General features: G+C 43.4%; 1 protein-coding gene and 1 long non-coding RNA gene across 3 annotated transcripts in view; one reads left to right on the top strand and one right to left on the bottom strand.

The window, feature by feature from the left end:
• LOC130357113 (uncharacterized) overlaps positions 1–8,708 on the top strand; it is a 43,456-nt gene extending 34,748 nt beyond the window's left edge. The window contains exon 3 of the long non-coding RNA XR_008889110.1: positions 8,597–8,708. This is a non-coding gene — a long non-coding RNA (uncharacterized LOC130357113). The remainder of the gene's footprint in view (positions 1–8,596) is intronic.
• The window catches only part of IFNAR1 (interferon alpha and beta receptor subunit 1), a gene marked incomplete in the record, with an annotated part of 62,893 nt that continues 44,593 nt past the window's right edge, over positions 1,156–19,455 (bottom strand). For both annotated transcript variants that reach the window (XM_056559503.1, XM_056559501.1), the window contains 4 exon segments: positions 1,156–3,226; positions 8,583–8,737; positions 15,709–15,838; positions 17,402–17,562. In XM_056559503.1, coding sequence (XP_056415478.1) covers positions 3,035–3,226; positions 8,583–8,737; positions 15,709–15,838; positions 17,402–17,562 — 638 coding nt within the window.

Here is a 19,455-nt window from a genome sequence, read left to right as displayed (position 1 = left end):
GGTCGTGATGTCATGAGGGGCGTGGCTGACCCCCCGCAGCGCGAAAACAGCGTTCGGAACATTTACTTCCGAACACTGGCCAGTGGAGTACCCCTTTTAAAGTGGTTATCCAGGAATAGAAAAACAGACAATTTCTTTCAAAAACAGCTCCATGTCTGTCTTCAGGTTGGGTGTGGTATTACAACTTGGCTCCATTCCCTATAATGGAACTGAGCTGCAGAACCGCACCCAACCAGGCAGGGAGCCGTTTTTGAAAGAAAGTAGCTCTGTTTTTCTATTCTTGGATAACACATTTAAATAGCTGCCATCAGAGCTTGCACCATGATGACTAGCGACAGCAGCTCTCAATTCCGGAGCACACTCCATATTATCTTAATGCCACCATGACGTACAGGTACGTCATGGAGCATCAAGGAGTTAATATTTATAGAAAGGAAGGAAGTCCGGCATATGAAAATCCAACTTTATTAGAGATAAAAGCACATACAAAACACCGAGAGGGACATCAACAGGACATCTGGACGTGTTTCTGGTGGATATACCGCCCTTTATCATAGATCTGTGATAAAGGGCGGTATATCCACCCGAAACGCTTCCAGATGTCCTGTTCATGTATGTCCCTTTCTGTGTTTTGTATCTGCTTTTATCACTAATAAAGTTGGATTTTCGTATGCCGGACTTCCTTCCTTTCTTCAAGTTTGACCACGCACCTGGGCAGGATCAGTGGAGCCGTCTTCCTCCTTCGTTTGCACTACATGGACAGTGAATATTTATGTCTGATCTTTCTTTCAGATTTTACAAACTGACAAAGGCTGGGTTCACATCACGTTTTTCCCTATTCGGGACCACATACGTCTGGGGGGAGCTAAAAACTTGCGCTCCCATATCCCTGCCGTATGCGGTCCCGTATGTAATTAATTTCCCAGTATGCGGTTTTCTACCGGACCTAAAACCACTGTTTTAGGTCCGGTAGAAAACCGCATACAGGGAAAAATTAGCCGGTCGGCTCATTGAAATGAATTACATTCGGGACCGCATACGGCAGGGATACGGGAGCGCAAGTTTTTAACTCCCCCCAGACGTATGTGGTCCCGAATAGGGAAAAATGTGATGTGAACCCAGCCTAATAGCAATGAAAGGAATGAAGACAGAATATCACACCAGTAATCTTTAATAAAAAAAAGTAAATGTAAAAAATGGAAGCTATAAAAGTTATTTACACATCTTTGGTGAGTACCATGTATTTTCACACAGAAAGACAAAACCTATGTGCGGGAAATATATACATCATAATAAAATACACATTTCAAGGCTCTTGGTAAAGATATTGTGGCACCACATTCAAAATCAAATGCTACACTATTGTTCATAAAAGTGAAAGAAACCTGTACAAGTATACAATAAAGAAGCACTCCAGCAATTGTTTTGGACATACAGTGCTAGTTCACAACCTGTATTCTAGCAGTAAAGTTTTTTTCCCATCCCAACTCAGTTGAATCCATTCACTTTGAACAGCTTAATTACTATTGTAAACCCGACATGTATTTTCGGGTTGTGCGACAGATTCTGTCTCATTGCGCCAGAATTCTGTCTGCGCCTGAAATGAAAAAGCCAACCAACTCTCCATTTTACTGAGAAAACCCGAAAAAGGGGCGTGGCTGTCGGGAAAGGGGCGTGGTGACCGACAATTGGTGTGTTCCAGACATTTTCAAATAAACCCAACATATTCACTAAGGTTTCCACAGAAAATGTGGTGGATTTGAGCTGAGGAAACCTCTACATATCAGAGGGTGTGTAAAAAAAAAAAAAAAAAAAAAAAAAAGCAAAATGTAGGGAAAGTGCTAAATGTAGGGAAACCTTAGTAAATACCGTTGGAAAAAAAGTTGTAGGGAATTAAAACCCACAAAGAAACCTACACAACACTTAGTAAATCAGGGCCTTTGTGTAGGACTTTCTAGGAACCAGAGGATTCACCTAAGAAATTCCTCCTAGCAAGATACACTGTGTCATACTTGCATAGTTGACCAGATAAAAAAAAAAAAAATAAAGGCCAGTTTAACCTATATCCCTACTGTGAATGCTGTGCGCTGAACGTCCAGAGTACTGTCTGATATCCAGCAGCTTCACTGCTTTTCCATGCTATCAGCTTGTGACAGATGATGGGGAAAAAATCTATCAATCATAAGCAGGGGAAAGCAGTGTAAGGCTGCATGGCGGGAGGGAGCAGTGTGAGGCTGCATCTCAGAGGGGAGCAGTGTGAGGCTGCGTCTCAGGGGGGAGCAGTGTGAGGCTGCATCTCAGGGGGGAGCAGTGTGAGGCTGCATCTCAGGGGGAGCAGTGTGAGGCTGCATATCAGGAGGGAGCAGTGTGAGGCTGCATCTCAGAGAGAACAGTGTGAGGCTGCATCTCAGAGGGGAGCAGTGTGAGGCTGAACCTCAGGAGGGAGCAGTGTGAGGCTGCATCTCAGGGGGGAAGCAGTGTGAGGCTGCATCTCGGGGGAAGCAGTGTGAGGCTGCATCTCAGGGGGGAAGCAGTGTGAGGCTGCATCTCAGGGGTGAAGCAGTGTGAGGCTGCATCTCACGGGGAAACAGTGTCAGGCTGCATCTCAGGGGGAGCAGTGTAGGGTTGCATCTCAGGAGGGAGCAGTGTGAGGCTGCATCTCAGGGGGAGCAGTGTGAGGCTGCATCTCAGGGGGAGCAGTGTGAGGCTGCATCTCAGGGGGAGCAGTGTGAGGCTGCATCTCAGGAGGAGCAGTGTGAGGCTGAATCTCAGGGGGGAGCAGTGTGAGGCTGCATCTCGGGGGGGGGGGGGGAAGCAGTGTGAGGCTGCATCTCAGGGGGGAGCAGTTTGAGGCTGGATCTCAGGGGGGAGCAGTGTGAGGCTGCATCTCGGGGGGAAGCAGTGTGAGGCTGCATTTCAGGGAAGAGTAATGTGCTGCTGCATCTCATAGGAATACACTAAAAACTCTGCAGAGTAGTTTTGTAAGCTTTATAGAAAAAGCAATAGTTTTATGTCGCTAAGGGCTACATGGGGATCAGTGGGAGCTCGTGGTTTGACCCTCATTTGAATAGTTCCCAGAATCCTGGCTGGTGGCATTAGATGAATTTGCATTGATATTTTGTTGCACATTATGGGAGTCCTGGACAATGTAGCACCGGTCCATGGTCTCTTCTTCATGCAATAAAAATGAATACTTCATACAATTCAACGGTGACTCCCCAAAGCCCTTTAAAAAAAGAAAACACAAAATTACACTTTGATTAAAATAATATCCCCCCTTGAACATCACTTTGAGTTTGAGTGTAGGAGCTTGTTGCATAACCTTAAAGAGGTTATCCGATGTTTTAACTCTGCCCATTGTTTAGTATATGGAATAGTTATACCTTTAGCAAAGAAAGAGGAAAGTCGATCCAGCAATTCCGCTAAAACATCGATTTATTGGTTATTCAGCAGCATAAAATATCCCACATGGATAGCATTCACCACACACCACCTGGCCATTGAATCATAGCAAAATGGACGCGTTTCGAGCGCATGCGCGCTCTTGATCACCATAACACCTGTGCTCAACCTCCTCCCTTTATACGAAGTAAAAGGGGAGGAGGATCCCATTTAAAGTAAGACGTATCAACAAATGAATAAAATTATTTCTTCACGGAGACAGGTACAAAAGTTAAAACAAAGAAAAAAAAGCATGAACTACAAGTATAAAAGAAAGTTGCAATACATGCATATGATACTGGAGTAGATATTGATATTGTGCTCATGTATCAGTGGATGAAGCATGTTGGAAAAAAATTTAGTGTGCACAGATGGTGTTGCACTTGCGTGTGAATAGGGTCAAAAAGTGACAGCCTTGAACTATAAACTATAACAAACGCACATATGGAAGTCAATGTGAACATGGTTCAATAATGGTACATGAATTCCTTTCTCTTGTTCAATCCATGTGGTATTCTCATCTGAAGCGCAAACTGCCAATACGCTTCACGGCTCAGAAGCTTGCGCTGCAGATCCACACCATGCATTTTTTTAGATAGTTTTTCAATGGCATACATTCTGAAACTACTAACACTAGCAGTGCGTGTTTCCCTAAAGTGCATGGAGGCTCCAGATTTGTTTTGGTTAATGTTCACACTTGTTACATCACTGAGGTGTTCCCGAATTCTGGTCTTTAATTTGCGGGTTGTACATCCTATGTATTTCAGATTGCAGGCAACACACTCAATGATGTAAACCACATTGGTGGAATTACAATTTAAATGTTGTTTAATTTTATGTGTGCTGCTGCCTGCTGAATTTTTGAATTCTTTACATGTCTGTGCCACTCCACAGGCTTTGCACCGTGTTGCTCCACATCTGTAGAAGCCAACACAGTCCAACCACCTGTTCACACGTGGCGTTTCTGTTGCTATCGAACTGGGGGATAACTTATCCCTAAGTGTGGCAGCTCTTTTTGGTACCACCGACAGTCCAGATGCCAGAATTTTGGATATTTTTTCATCATCCTTTAATAGATGTAGATGTTTGTATATTATATTTTTTATGGTTCTGAATTGTGGACTGTAAGTGATGGCCAAAACTGGTCTGCCAGCGAATTCTCCAGAGTTGTATTTTCTATACGAGTTGTTTCCAGCCTTTTCTTTGGGTCTCACAAGACTGGAGCGGTCCTTGCAATCTACTATACTCTTGTATTCAATAGAAAAGAGAAAAGAAAACCAGGGCAACTCGCCAAATACGTAAACTTCAAGCTTCTTTATTAATCCATGAAGGGTATAAACAGTGCAAGACACGGGTGGACAGAGCACAGGGGGACGTTAGTTCAGGGCTACGGTGCCGTTTCGCAAGATATGCTTCAACTGCAAGGGCCAGTTGAAGCATATCTTGCGAAACGGCACCGTAGCCCCGAACTAACGTCCCCCTGTGCTCTGTCCACCTGTGTCTTGCACTGTTTATACCCTTCATGGATTAATAAAGAAGCTTGAAGTTTACGTATTTGGTGAGTTGCCCTGGTTTTCTTTTCTCTTTTCTATTGAATATTTGCATTGGACTTTGCTATTACCAGTGAGCACCATCAGACGTGGTTGAGCCAGCAGAGGCATTGGATGTCAGGTGCTAATAAATAGGCGAGCTGTGCTGAGTTGTTCTTGCTACTATTGAATAACTACTATACTCTTGGCTCTATTCAGACTAGCTTGATTGTAGCCCCGCTTAATCAGGCGGGTTTCTAACATTTGTGCCTGTTTTAAGTATGTAGTCTGTGAGGTGCAATTCCACTTCAGCCTTGTGAGCTCCCCTATTGGTATTGCTCGAATAGTTTGAGGGGGATGATTGCTATCCGCCCTCAAAACGGTGTTCCCTGATATGGGTTTTCTGTAGGTTTCGGTCTGGATCGGTTTGTTTGCAACACCTGTCATTTTTAAATCCAAAAAGTTTACAGTATTGAAATTTGCATGAAAAGTGAATTTTAAATTAAAGTCATTGTTGTTAAGATAGCTTATGAACAGTGGTATGGAAGTCATATCACCCCTCCAAATGAGGAGGAGATCATCTATGAAACTTCCATACCACTGCACACAACCTGAGAAACAACTGTTAGTAGAAAAAACACTGCAGATGTGCTCAAGTTACAGTTTGTATATAGAGAGTTGCTGGGTTTTTAACCCTTTTTCTGCTCTATCTATTTATTAATTATTTACTAATCTTTGCACATTGAAGGAGCAATCCAGTGCAATAAAATGTATCCCAATCCAAAGGGACCCCGCCACTAACCCACCCCACAATCTAAAACTTAACCCCAATTCTTTGGATAGGGGATACATTTTATTGCACTGAAGTACTCCTTTAAATGTAAAGTCTTATATAGGAAATTTAGAGTGAGGGACAACACAGATTTTTTAGTCTGTCATTGTGGGAATTGCTTTACTATTAAAGGGGTATTCCGGCTTTATACATATTATCCCCTATCAAAAGGATAGGGGTTAAGATGTATGATTGCAGGGGTCCCGCTGCTGGGGACCCCCGCGATCTAAGTGCAGCCCCGGCATTCTTTTTTTTCTCAACTGTAGATTCTTATTAAAGTTTTACAATACAAAAAAGGAATCATTCCAAAAACAGAACAAGGGTTATGGGGTGACAAATAAGGGCCAATAGTAAAGCGCAACAGCAATGCAAATGACCCTAAGCAAGCCTCACGTAGAGCACACAATGGGCTGACAAGTCATGAAACCGGCAAAGGACATGAGTAAATAGCTTCACAAGGCCCTCGAGTAGCCTGGACATACATAGGAGAAAACATCACAAGGACACAACAAACAGAGACAAACATGAAAACACAAGGTAGACGAGGAAAAGCGAGAGAGGAGAGAAAAGGGGGAGGAAATGGAGGGGAAGATAGAGGAAGAAGGAAAAAGGCAAACTCAAGGAAAGGTAAAAGAACTAAGGAGGCTGTCTATAGGAAAATTTATCCCAAGGCTCCCAAACAGAAAGAAAGGGAGGTAAAGTATTGTTAAGAGAAACATTAAGGGACTTGAGAGACCAAATCTCCCGAATCCTTGTCAGGAGATCCATCTCAGAAGGGGGAGAGGTTGCTTCCAGCATTTAGCAATAAGGGTCTTGGCCGCCAGGACAATATGCATAAATAACTTATAAGGCCGTTTGGACAAAGCCCTACTAGAGAGATGCAACAAGTAAACCAGAGGGTGCAAGGGAACCAGGACCCCCAACCCCTCAGAAACCAAAAGCCTCACCATATCCCAGTTAGCAGCAATCAGAGGACAAGACCAGAAAATGTGGAAGACCGTACCCAACCCCACACCACAACGCCAACACTGAGGGGGAATATCCGGGTTTAATTTATTAAGCAATTCGGGGGTATGGAACCAGCCCATGAGCATTTTGAATGGTGTCTCTTTATAGGCCGTGCATATGAAGGCCTTAGAGGCCCGTTTCCAGATAATCCACCACTGAGGGAGCGTAATAGTGCTGTTCAAGACCTCCTCCCAACGACTCATATAACGATGAGATGGAGCACCCCCGTCCTGAAGGAGCATTAAGGATGGATGTGCCTTTCGTCTGTGGGCCAGAACGGCACAAACGTTCAAAGGCTCCCCCCCCTCCCCCTCCCCCCCCCAGCATTCTAAGCCGGTCGCTGCCTCACAGACATGACGTCACACCACACCCCTCCAATCATGTCTACGGGAGTGGGTGTGACGGCAGTCAGGCCCCCTCCCATAGACATGAATGGAGGGGCGTGGCCGTGACTTCACGTCCCCGTCTTGGAAGCAGCGCCCGGCTCAGAATACCGGCGGCTGCACCAAGATAGCGGGGATCCCCAGCGGCGGAACCCCTGCGATCATACATCTTATTCCCTGTTCTTTGGATAGGGGATAAGATGTATAAAGCCGGTATACCCCTTTAACAAGAAGCACCCGGGCCCAATGTGTCATACTGCTGCTTAGCGATTCGCTGCCCACAGCAATGTCCCGCCTTGTGGCAGTATGACACATTGGGCCTGGGTACTTCCTGGGCCCAATACGTCACGCTGCAGTTCAGGTTTATTTTTTTTATTTACTAAACAATAGGCGTAATTATAAAACTACCCTCCCTCCTGCCAGATAACTCCTTTAACAGCCACCCATACATGCTTTTAGGGGGACGTCAAGGGGCTTTATTTTGCAGTCCGATACAGTGAGTTTTAATTTTTATTGGCAGCATTTTGGGGAATTTTGGGGTCTTTTCTTTTTATTGCTGTGCAGTATAAATGTTATATTAAAGCGGTACTCTGCTGCACAGTGTTTGGAACAGTTTGGAGTCGGCGCCGGATTCTCGTGACGTCATGGCTCCACCCCTGACGCTCCGCCCCCTCGATGCAAGTCGATGTCACGAAGGGCATGTGTCTGCCTAATAATGGAATTAAAATAATCTACTGACTTGATGGGTGTGTGTGGTTTTGTATATATAGACTGTCACGCCCCCTCCCATAGACTTGCATCGAGGGGGCGGAGCTATGACGTCACGACCTCCTGACGCCGGCTCCAGTGTTCAGAACAGTTTGTTACAAAAGCTGAGCAGCAGAGTACCCCTTTAACTCTTCCAAATCTCTATAGCTTTTATTGTCTTAGTACTTTTGCTGAATAAAACGTGTTGTACTGAAAGAAATATTTTAATATTGCAGCTTCCTGAAACCATGTAGTTATACGAGGACTTGTTTCTTTTAAGATGGGCCTTTGTTAGGTCCCTGGCTGCCATGTTAACCCATCGGCACAGAATTATTCTGCCTTGTGGCGCAAATGGGCTGACTGATGGAATCCCCTTCCTGAGTAAAACTCTTTAGATTCCACAGTCGCTACTGACCTCAGCATCTAAAGGGTTATACAGCTGAGATCGGAGGTTACATTGATATTGTCTATTGCAGCAGGATGTCAGCATCTGCTGATGGTAAAGACTCAGCTCCTGTGCCCATGAGATCTATCCATAAGTATCAGTATTCATTGTCAGGATCCTCTATATACATCTGCAAAGACATAGGTTACTGTCATAGGCTGTAAGCTCGGCATCTCCCTTCTTATCTATTCTCTCACCTTCTCAATGCTAGATGGCAGTCTCCTAGATGGGAAGAATGTATGCTTTATGTAACGTTTCATAGGGCAGAAGCAGAAGTAAAGGACGACTGGAATGACAACTACTCCAAAAAAGGAGAATACAGTTATCCATGCTACCAAATAGGACTTGGGATCTAGGATGAAAGAGAAGAGAACATAAATATTATACAGATGTATACAGCCACTTAGGATCTTACAGTAATGGAAGTACAGTGCAATCAAAATCAAACTCTGGTACAAACATCTGCCTCATGTATCTTATAATCATTGATCAGTCATATCTATCTTTCCCATCTATTCTGTATCTATTATTAGGATGGGTTCACACCACGATTTTTTTATACAGTTTTTGGATACGTTATTTTATTTTTTATTTTTTTAAACGTATGCAACCGTACAGCAAACCGTGGCCATAGACTTTCCATTCAAAACCATATGCCCCATATTGTATACGGTTGTCTCCGTTTTTCAAACCACAAGGTTTTTTATATTTTTTTTCTGGACAGAAAACCGTGGCCTACCACGGTTTTTGTTCCGGGTGAAAAACCGTATTAAACCGTATACGTTTTTTTTTTTTTTTTTTAACATGGGAGTCAATGGGAACCGTACAGACCTGTATGTGCGTACGGTTCCATCCAGTTTTCACCATACGGTTTTTGACTTTGCACAGTTTTTTTTCTTGGAATCAAACAAGTGAAACTTTATTCATAATGGAATGAAAAGTTCAAAACTTATACATTTTTTTTCTTAAAAAAAAGGATGCAACCGGACATCATTTTTCAAACTGTATACAGATAAAACTTTGTACACACGTTTTGATACAGTTTAGTCAGGTTTTGAGGAATCCGTTTTTTTATCAAAAACCTGATAAAAAACTGTATTGCAAAAAACGTGGTGTGAACCCACCCTTAGGGTGCGTTCACACGCTATTTGTTTTTGCGGGTTTTCCGCTGCGTATTTGAAAGTGGGCGGTCTCTTCTCGGCTGTCCGCAGCAGATTTTCCACGGAGGGATTTATGCTGTGGAAAATTCGCCGCAAGCCCCATTGAAGTCAGTAGGGACTGTGAAGGATTTTCCACAGCATAAATTCCGCTGCTACGGACAGCTGAGAAGAGCTTGCCCACTTTCAAATACGCAGAAACCCGCAAAAACAAATAGCGTGTGAACGCACCCTCAGACAGTAACAGGAATGGTGGTCAGAGATCGCCATATTTCCCCCAAGGTCATATGGAGCAAACAGGTTTCAGGAAACACATATGTCATCCAGGGAAAGCTAGGTGGGGTATGTAGAATCCAGGAATAATTAAAGGGGTACTCCCGTGGAAAACTTTTTTTTTTTTTTAAATCAACTGGTGCCAGAAAGTTAAACAGATGCAGAAATCACTCCAGGAGTCTGGTTAAAATGGTCATTGAAAGGAGGGAGCAGCTCCTATTAGAATGTGATCAAGATATTAATTTACTCAGAGTATAATTGGAACAATTTTCCCAAAACACGGAATATCTGAAACAGCAGGACTTTTTATGTAAAAAGTTAGATAAATTAGAACTAGAATTAAAAGCAATTTTTGAACAAACGCTGTTACATCTATCTTTGTCGACACCATTATGCACCATTGGTGAGGTCCTAGAGGCATAAGCTATAGGTTTTTATTAAATTTGTAAATTACTTCTACTAAAAAAATATTAATCCCTCCAGTACTTTTTAGGGGCTGTATACTACAGAGGAAATGCTTTTCTTTTTTGGATTTCTCTTCTGTCATGACCACAATGCTCTCTGCTGACCTTTTAGGAACTGTCCAGAGCAGCATATGTTTGCTATGGGGATTTTCTCCTGCTCTGGACAGTTCCTAAAAGGGACAGCAGAGGTCAGCAGAGAGCACTGTGGTTGTGACAGAAGAGAAATCCAAAAAAGAAAAGCATTCCCTCTGTAGTATACAGCCCCTAAAAAGCACTGGAAGGATTAAGATTTTTTAATAGAAGTAATTTACAAATCTAAATACAGATATATATTTTTGGTGGAGACTAGCCAGGATCGACACCTGTGTATCTAGGCAGCCTGTAAGAGAACCATTCCAGCGCTAGTATTATTTTGTTTATCAACCGGTAATTTACAAATCTGTTTAACTTTCTGGCACCAGTTGATTTAAAAAATATATATGTTTTCCACGGGAGTACCCCTTTAAATCCCTAGCAGACCATGCCTTCTAAGGACTTTGAAAAAGTCTGTTTTTAGGCCTGGATTTTTATGAAATGAAAACCAGGTTGGCAGTGGGGTGTTTCATTCCCTTTTTGGCTAGGCCAGGTTTTCAATGTGGACCAAAATCAGCACAGGTGCTGAAGACAGCTGGTTAAAGACAATGTGTAACTTAGTATGCAGACTGAGGCTGTGAGGAACCATAAACCTCTGATGGGAGTTGGGAGTCCTGAAGTTTGCAGCCTCAAAAAGTGGACATTTTGGTGTGTGCGAGTTACACATTTCATGACTGTTTTGTTGCGAGGCTGGTAGTAAGCCACCTGCATAGATGGGGAAGATGATTGTATAATTAGTGCTTGGACTAGTATGAATTTAATCTGTATTTTGAGTGTGAAGGCTGTATTTTTTGTTTGCTAAAAATTAAAAACAGGAGAAGCCCTGATTAGACTATATACTTACATGCCCTTGTCTCTGACTGCTGTTTGCTGCTATTTGCCTAGCTCTACAGAGCTAATCTCCCACACTTTGTACCTTACATCTATTGTTTATCTATCTGTCTTGCATTAATTGTCTATCTATCTTGAATTTATTGTCTATTTATCTATTATCTATCTATATATCTCATATCTGTCTATATATATCTCATATCTATCTATCTCATGTCTATCTATCTATCTATCTATCTATCTATCTCATATCTATCTATCTCTCTCATATCTATCTCATATCTATCTATCTATCTATCTCATATCTATCTATCTCATATCTATCTATCTCTCTCATATCTATCTCATATCTATCTATCTCTCTCATATCTATCTCATATCTATCTCTCTCATATCTACCGTGTTTCCCCGAAAATAAACCCTACCCCGAAAGTAAGCCCTAGCAGGATTATAGTCCAGGGGTAATCTGCTGGCAGACCGCGGTCCAGAGCCGGACCGCGGCCGCCAGTAATGCCCGCAGACCCCACATGGCCACCACAGTAATGCCTGCAGACTCCACACACCTCCCCACCCCCCGGCCGCCACAGTAATGCCCGCAGACCCGACACCGTGCCTGGCCACCACAGTGCGGTAATGCCCGCAGATTCCACATCCCCCGGCCACCCCAGTAATGCCCTCTGACCCCACAGCCCCCCTCGGCCACCCCCCTGATTCCTTTGGCTGGTCCCGCGGCACCCGCGGCAAGTTAGCTTACCGTAATTCAGCCGGGGCAGGGACGCTGACGTTCTAAAACGTCGACACGTATGCACGGCCGACGTCATGGACGTGTCCCTGCCCCCGGCTGCTAAGCAACAGGAGAAGATCTCGCCGCAGGGTACCGTACGGTAAGAAAGTGAAATGAGTACCGGTACCCAAGTTTATTATGGCAGAGGGGTGAGGGGCACTGTAGGGCAGTGTTTCCCAACCAGTGTGCCTCCAGCTGTTGCAAAACTACAACTCCCAGCATGCACGGACAGCGAAAGGCTGTCCGGGCATGCTGGGAGTTGTAGTTTTGCAACAGCTGGAGGACATTGGTGGGGAAACACTGCTGTAGGGTACGGTAGGAGTGTGGAGGACGACAGGGGAAGGGGAGGATGGGGGGCTGAAGGAGTATGGGGGGCTGCAGGAGTGTGGAGGATGCCCCCTATCCTCCACACTCCTGCAGCCCCCCCATCCTTCACACTCCTGCAGCCCCCCATCCTCCACACTCCTGCAGCCCCCCATCCTCCACACTCCTGCAGCCCCCCATCCTCCACACTCCTGCAGCCCCCCATCCTCCACACTCCTGCAGACCCCATACCCCCCATACAAATAAATACCCTGAAAATAAGCCCTAGTGTGTTTTTTGTGACTAAAATTAATATAAGACCCGGTCTTATTTTCGGAGAAACACGGTATCTATCTCATATCTATCTATCTCTCTCATATCTATATCATATCTATCTATCTCATATCTATCTATCTATCTCATATCTATATCATATCTATCTATCTCATATCTATCTATCTCATATCTATCTCTCTCATATCTATCTATCTATCTCATATCTATATCATATCTATCTATCTATCTCATATCTAGCTATCTCATATCTATCTAACTATCTCATATCTATCTATCTATCTATCTATCTCCTATCTATCTATCTATCTCATATCTATCTATCTATCTATCTATCTATCTATCTCATATCTATCTATCTATCTCATATCTATCTATCTCATATCTATCTATCTATCTCATATCTATCTATCTATCTCATATCTATCTATCTATCTATCTATCTCATATCTATCTATCTCATATCTATCTATCTCATATCTATCTATCTCATATCTATCTCATATCTATATCATATCTATCTATCTCATATCTATCTATCTAAAAGCAGAAGAAGGTAGCAGCACTCCTAGTGGTGGATATATACTGGGTGCACGTCAGAGGGGCGACCCCTGGCCACGGGCCCCCAGACGGGATATAGGCACATGAAGATAACAGCAGCACTCCAAGGTAGTGATCAAGGTGAATAGCGTTTATTCCATCCAGAAACACATGACAACGTTTTAGCTGCTACAATGCAGCCTTTCTCAAGCAAAGTTACATAGTGCAAGTGATACATTTTATAAGACATGTATATCCATGATGGATAAGGGAAAGGGAGGAAAATTACACTGCACGTGCCTGTAATCAGGCACGCATGCGCACTGGAATCGCAGGGTAATAGGGGCCATTTTCAAAGTGGTAAAGTATGCCAGAACTAATATAATGATATATATTTACAGTATAGATGGCAACACATATGGGAGGCAGTGGTCCCGGTTGTTAAATGAGACATGCCTCCCATATGTGCTGCCATCTATACTGTAAATATATATCATTATATTTCTTCTGGCATACTTTACCACTTTAAAAATTGACCCTATTACCCTGCGATTCCAGTGCGCATGCGTGCCTGATTGCAGACACGTGCAGTGTAATTTTCCTCCCTTTCCCTTATCCATCATGGCTATACAGCACTCACTTCCGCTGCGCGCTTGCGCACATTCGCTACGCCCATACCAGCGCCTCTCAGACTGATGTGTCATCCCGATCACTTCCTCTTGGCGCGCACGGACCATGCCGCCACCGCTGACATGTTTGTTTAATATGCATGCAGTACCCGCCCATACCTCCGCCTCTGTAAGTGAACTTTTAAAATTTTTTACCACTATATATATCTGCACATATTACTGCATACACAATATGTGACTATATATGATGTACACAATTTGATTCAGTGTTACTATTGCATTGATGTTTACTCTGATCACTGTTTTATACTTTGGTATGATATATATGTAAATGTGTGTATTTGCATAATTAACTGATGACATCACTTCCTATGTCTTATAAAATGTATCACTTGCACTATGTATGTGGATAAAACATGAGTATATAGATGAAACATGAGTATATAGATACAACATGAGAAGCTATTCAGCTATGGCGCAGTAAATGAAAGTATAAAATTGTGAAGTAATGAAATAGTGAGATACTTAGCTTGCAATTTGGCGGCCAAATAGCTTGGACCGTCCCACCGCGATAAGGTGGCCTCATTGGGATGGACCCTACACTATGAATATGCCTCTGTGTGAACAGTTCAGCAGGCATTGCAGGATCTGGAACATCCAAGACACCTTATATACACCTGGTGAGGTGGGTGGGGTGCAAGAGCCAACATGGAGGTAGCCACTCCCCCATATGTGTAATACAACCAAAGGATAAGTTAGCCAGCACTATTGATTCCAAACTATTATATGGACCTGGCTTACAGGTGCAGGCTGCTGGGCTAAATATACAGCAACAGAAGAATACAGCAGCACACTGCTAGCACAAAGATATAGATAAAACATGAGTATATAGATACAACATGAAAAGCTATACAGCTGTAGTGCAATAAATGGAAATATAAAATTATGAAGTTATGAAATAGTGAGGTACTTAGCTATCTATCTATCTATCTATCTCATATCTATCTATCTCATATCTATCTATCTATCTCATATCTATCTATCTCATATCTATCTAGCTCATATCTATCTATCTCATATCTATCTAGCTCATATCTATCTATCTCATATATATCTATCTATCTCATATCTATCTATCTATCTATCTATCTCATATCTATCTATCTCATATCTATCTATCTATCTCATATCTATCTATCTCATATCTCTCTATCTATCTATCTATCTATCTATCTATCTATCTTTTTGCATGGGAGTGTGTACCTGTACACTTACTTGTATATGAGGTACTGCACAGTTTTGGTTTTAGTATTGTAAGTATGGTGGGGGAGGTGGCTGCCTCCATTTTGGTTGCGTGATCTACCCATGTATCCCAAGCTGTCTTTAAATAGAGCACAGTATACCTGGGTCCTACCTGCCATGAGTAAACTTTGTAGGCCGAAGGCCCAAGAGAGACAAGTCTGTTTGATGTTAGTGACACATCTGATGTAGTCGCCTTCCATTGAGGAGAACCATAATGCCGTTCACAATAACTAAAAATTTTTTTGTGTATATCTATCTGTATATACCAGTGCTTCCAAACCAGGGTGCCTCCAGCTGTTGCAAAACTACAGCTCCCAGCAAGCCCGGACAGCCGAAGGCTGTCCGCGCTTGCTGGGAGTTGTAGTTTTGCAACAGCTGGAGGCACCCTGGTTGGGAAGCGGGGGAGATTTATCAAAACCCGTGCAGAGGAAAAGTTGCCCAGTTGCCCATAGCAACCAATCAGATTTCTTATTTCATTTTGCAGAGGCCTTGTTAAAAATGAAAGAAGCAAGCTGATTGGTTGCTATGGGCAACTGGGCAACTTTTCCTCTGCACGGGTTTTGATAAATCTCCCCCCACAGACACACATACGCCCCACTTGTCTTTTTACACACCTGTCGTGATGCAATCAACCTCGCTGTACTGACTGCTCCTATTACTATCCGCACATTGCATCTTTGCTTTGGCACAGTACGTTGTGGAGGGTTCTAAAGACTTTATCTTGAAAAATGGCTCCTCTTTATCCTAGAAAATAAAGCATAAAATCATCAGCCAGATAAAAGTGTTCAACACGATTCCTAATCTTCCCCAGGATAGTGCGGAATCCCATAGAAGTCTATTGGGCTTTCATTTGAGGCGGAATTCCGCATGCGGAAATTCTGCCGTGTGAATAGACCCTAAGAAACAGACAGACAATCAAGCTGACCCTCCCTTATGGTGAGAAAAGCAACTGCAGCATCCGGCATGAACAGCAGTCCCAAAAAAAAAATCACCAAAAATACCGTATATACTCGAGTATAAGCCCAGTTTTTCAGCACGATTTTTCGTGCTGAAAACACCCCCCTCGGCTTATACTCGAGTGAACTCTCCGCCCTCAGTGGTCTTCAACCTGCAGATTTCCAGATGTTTCAAAACTACAACTCCCAGCATGCCTGGACAGCCATCGGCTGTCTGGGCATGCTGGGAGTTGTAGTTTTGAAACATCTGGAGGTCCGCAGGTTGAAGACCACTGCCCGGGCCTTCGTCATCATCCAGCCCCCTCTCCCTGTGCGTCGTTGTCAAGGCAACGTCATTATTTCGGGGCCGGGCGCGAAGCGCGGAGAAGAGGCCCACCCGGTGAAGATGGACAGCCCGGAACGACTATGCCTCCCCACCGGACGATCCTGCACCACAGATGGCCCGGACCAGCTCACCCGAACGTCCCGCCGAGCGGAGGTGAGTACAAAACTAAAGGGGGGAGTTGTAGTTTCGGAACATCTGGAGGTCCGCAGGTTGAAGACCACTGTTAAATCAGACATTGACAAGCGGTGATGATGAAGGGGGTGTTGTGGGATGATGACAGGGTAATGATGAAGGGGGGGATGATGACAGGGTAATGATGAAGGGGGGGATAATGACAGGGTAATGATGAAGCGGGGGATGATGACAGGGTAATGATGAAGGGAGGGATGATGACAGGGTAATGATGAAGGGGGGGATGATGAAGGGGGGATGATGACAGGGTAATGATGAAGGGGGAGATGATGACAGGGTAATGATGAAGGGGGGGATGATGACAGGGTAATGATGAAGGGGGGGATGATGACAGGGTAATGATGAAGGGGGGATGATGACAAGGTAATGATGAAGGGGGGAATGATGACAGGGTAATGATGAAGGGGGGGATGATAAAGGGGGGATGATGACAGGGTAATGATGAAGGGGGGATGATGAAGGGGGGATGATGACAGGGTAATGATGAAGGGGGGGGTGATGACAGGGTAATGATGAAGGGGGGGATGATGACAGGTGGTGATGATGAAGGGGGGATGATGACAGGGTGATGATGATGAGGGTGTTAATGACGGGGGTCTGGATGATGACAGGGGGGATGATGTATTTCCCACCCTAGGCTTATAGTCGAGTCAATAACTTTTCCTGGGTTTTTGGGGTGAAATTAGGGGCCTCGGCTTATATTCGGGTCGGCTTATACTTGAGTATATACGGTATTATAAAAAGGTAAATAAATGCGCTTATTTATCCATGACTGACTATGACACTGCTAATGCATCTCATAGCGTAAAGTAGTTTGTAACTCATAACCCGTACCTCAGAACCGCGAGTTGAGTTGGTCCAATATTCTAGGTGGGTCCGCCATTTGCATAAAAAATTAATTTCTGTATTTCTGAATCCTTCAGGCGCGCTCACATTAATGTACAATTCATGGTCTACAATTTGCATCTTCACATTTTTTGGAGGCCCAATAATCGCTGTCAAAATGAGATATTACAAATCAAGTCTTACATTATCATCCATCATTATGATTTAAAAAGAAGCCGAACAACAATATTATAAGGAATTTGCGAAGAATAAATTCACATCTGCACTCACCTGTTAAAACTTCACTTTTATTTCATCATCTTCATAAAATAGAAGCCGGCCTGGTGGGATCGGGAAAAGGAGCGCAACAGCCGAAGCTGTGCGGGTGGGCGGCAAACAGAGCTTCGGCTGTTGCGCTCCTTTTCCCGATCCCACCAGGCCGGCTTCTATTTTATGAAGATGATTAAATAAAAGTGAAGTTTTAACAGGTGAGTGCAGATGTGAATTTATTCTCCGCAAATTCCTTACAGATGTCTTCCTTTCTTATGCATCTTGGACCCCTGTTCTCCGGATGTGACTACTCCCCGCTTGGGATACTCCCTATGTTTTGCATGACATGACTTTCAGTAGTGCCGTCTCATCTTTTTTCTACTGTCCCAATGATATTATAATAAATGGCTTCACATAATAACTATCTTTAATAAAAAAAATACTTTATAAATAAATATATAAAAAAAATATATATATATATATACACCCACAGTCATGGCCGATATATGTACAGTCATGGCCATAAGTGTTGGCCCCCCAGTTGCTATACACATGTTTATTCCCTTTGTGCGTATTGGAACTAAACCTAAAAAGGGAGGAAAAAAAGCAAATTGGACATAATGTCACCAAACTCCAAAAATGGGCTGGACAAAATTATTGGCACCCTTTCAAAATTGTGGAAAAATAAGATTTTTCAAGCATGTGATGATCCTTTAAACTCACCTGGGGCAAGTAACAGGTGTGGGCAATATAAAAACCACACCTGAAAGCAGATAAAAAGGAGAGAAGTTCACTTAATCTTTGCATTGTGTGTCTGTGTGTGCCACACTAAGCATGGACAACAGAAAGAGGAGAAGAAAAGTGTCTGAGGATTTGAGAACCAAAATTGGGGGAAAATATCAACAATCTCAAGGTTACAAGTCCATCTCCAGAGATCTAGATTTGCCTTTGTCCACAGTGCGCAACATTATCCTGAAGTTTGCAACCCATGGCACTGTAGCTAATCTCCCTGGCTGTGGACGGAAGAGAAAAATTGATGAAAGGTGTCAACGCAGGATAGTCCGGATGGTGGATAAGCAGCCCCAAACAAGTTCCAAAGATATTCAAGCTGTCCTGCAGGCTCAGGGAGCATCAGTGTCAGCGCAAACTATCCGTTGACATTTAAATGAAATGAAACGCTGTGGCAGGAGACCCAGGAGGACCGCACTGCTGACACAGAGACATAAAAAAGCAAGACTACATGTTGCCAAAATGAACTTGAGTAAGCCAAAATCCTTCTCGGAAAACATCTTGTGGACAGATGAGACCAAGATAGAGCTTTTTGGTAAAGCACATCATTCTACTGTTTACTGAAAACGGAATGAGGCCTACAAAGAAAAGAACAGAGGGGGAGATTTATCATTGCTTTTAGAGCATTTTTTTTCTGTCTATGTTTTGGCACAGTTCAGGCGCAAGCAGCATATTTTGAGACTTTTATGCGTTTTTTGATATAGACAGTTTTACTCTTTTTGCCTACCCGTAGAACTTTTTCTTTTTGACCATGCAGTGGTCACATATTTATCATTTGCGACTTTTGTCAAAAGTTACTATTTTGTGCGCAAAGCTACACCACCTACCAGTAGGCATGAAAACAATTTCTACGTTCCACAATTCAACCTTTAACCCCTTGTGCATGACAGCGTTCCACTCCCCTTCTATGACACGTGCTCAGGAGCTGAGCGCAGTTCATAGCTGGGTGGTCCTGGTGGCTGCCACCAGGACATCAAATGCCTAGACATCACCGATCGCGGCTT

Source organism: Hyla sarda, chromosome 2 (genome assembly GCF_029499605.1).
Source record: "Hyla sarda isolate aHylSar1 chromosome 2, aHylSar1.hap1, whole genome shotgun sequence".
Taxonomy (NCBI): domain Eukaryota; kingdom Metazoa; phylum Chordata; class Amphibia; order Anura; family Hylidae; genus Hyla; species Hyla sarda.
This window is presented reverse-complemented; position numbering and strand designations above follow the sequence as displayed.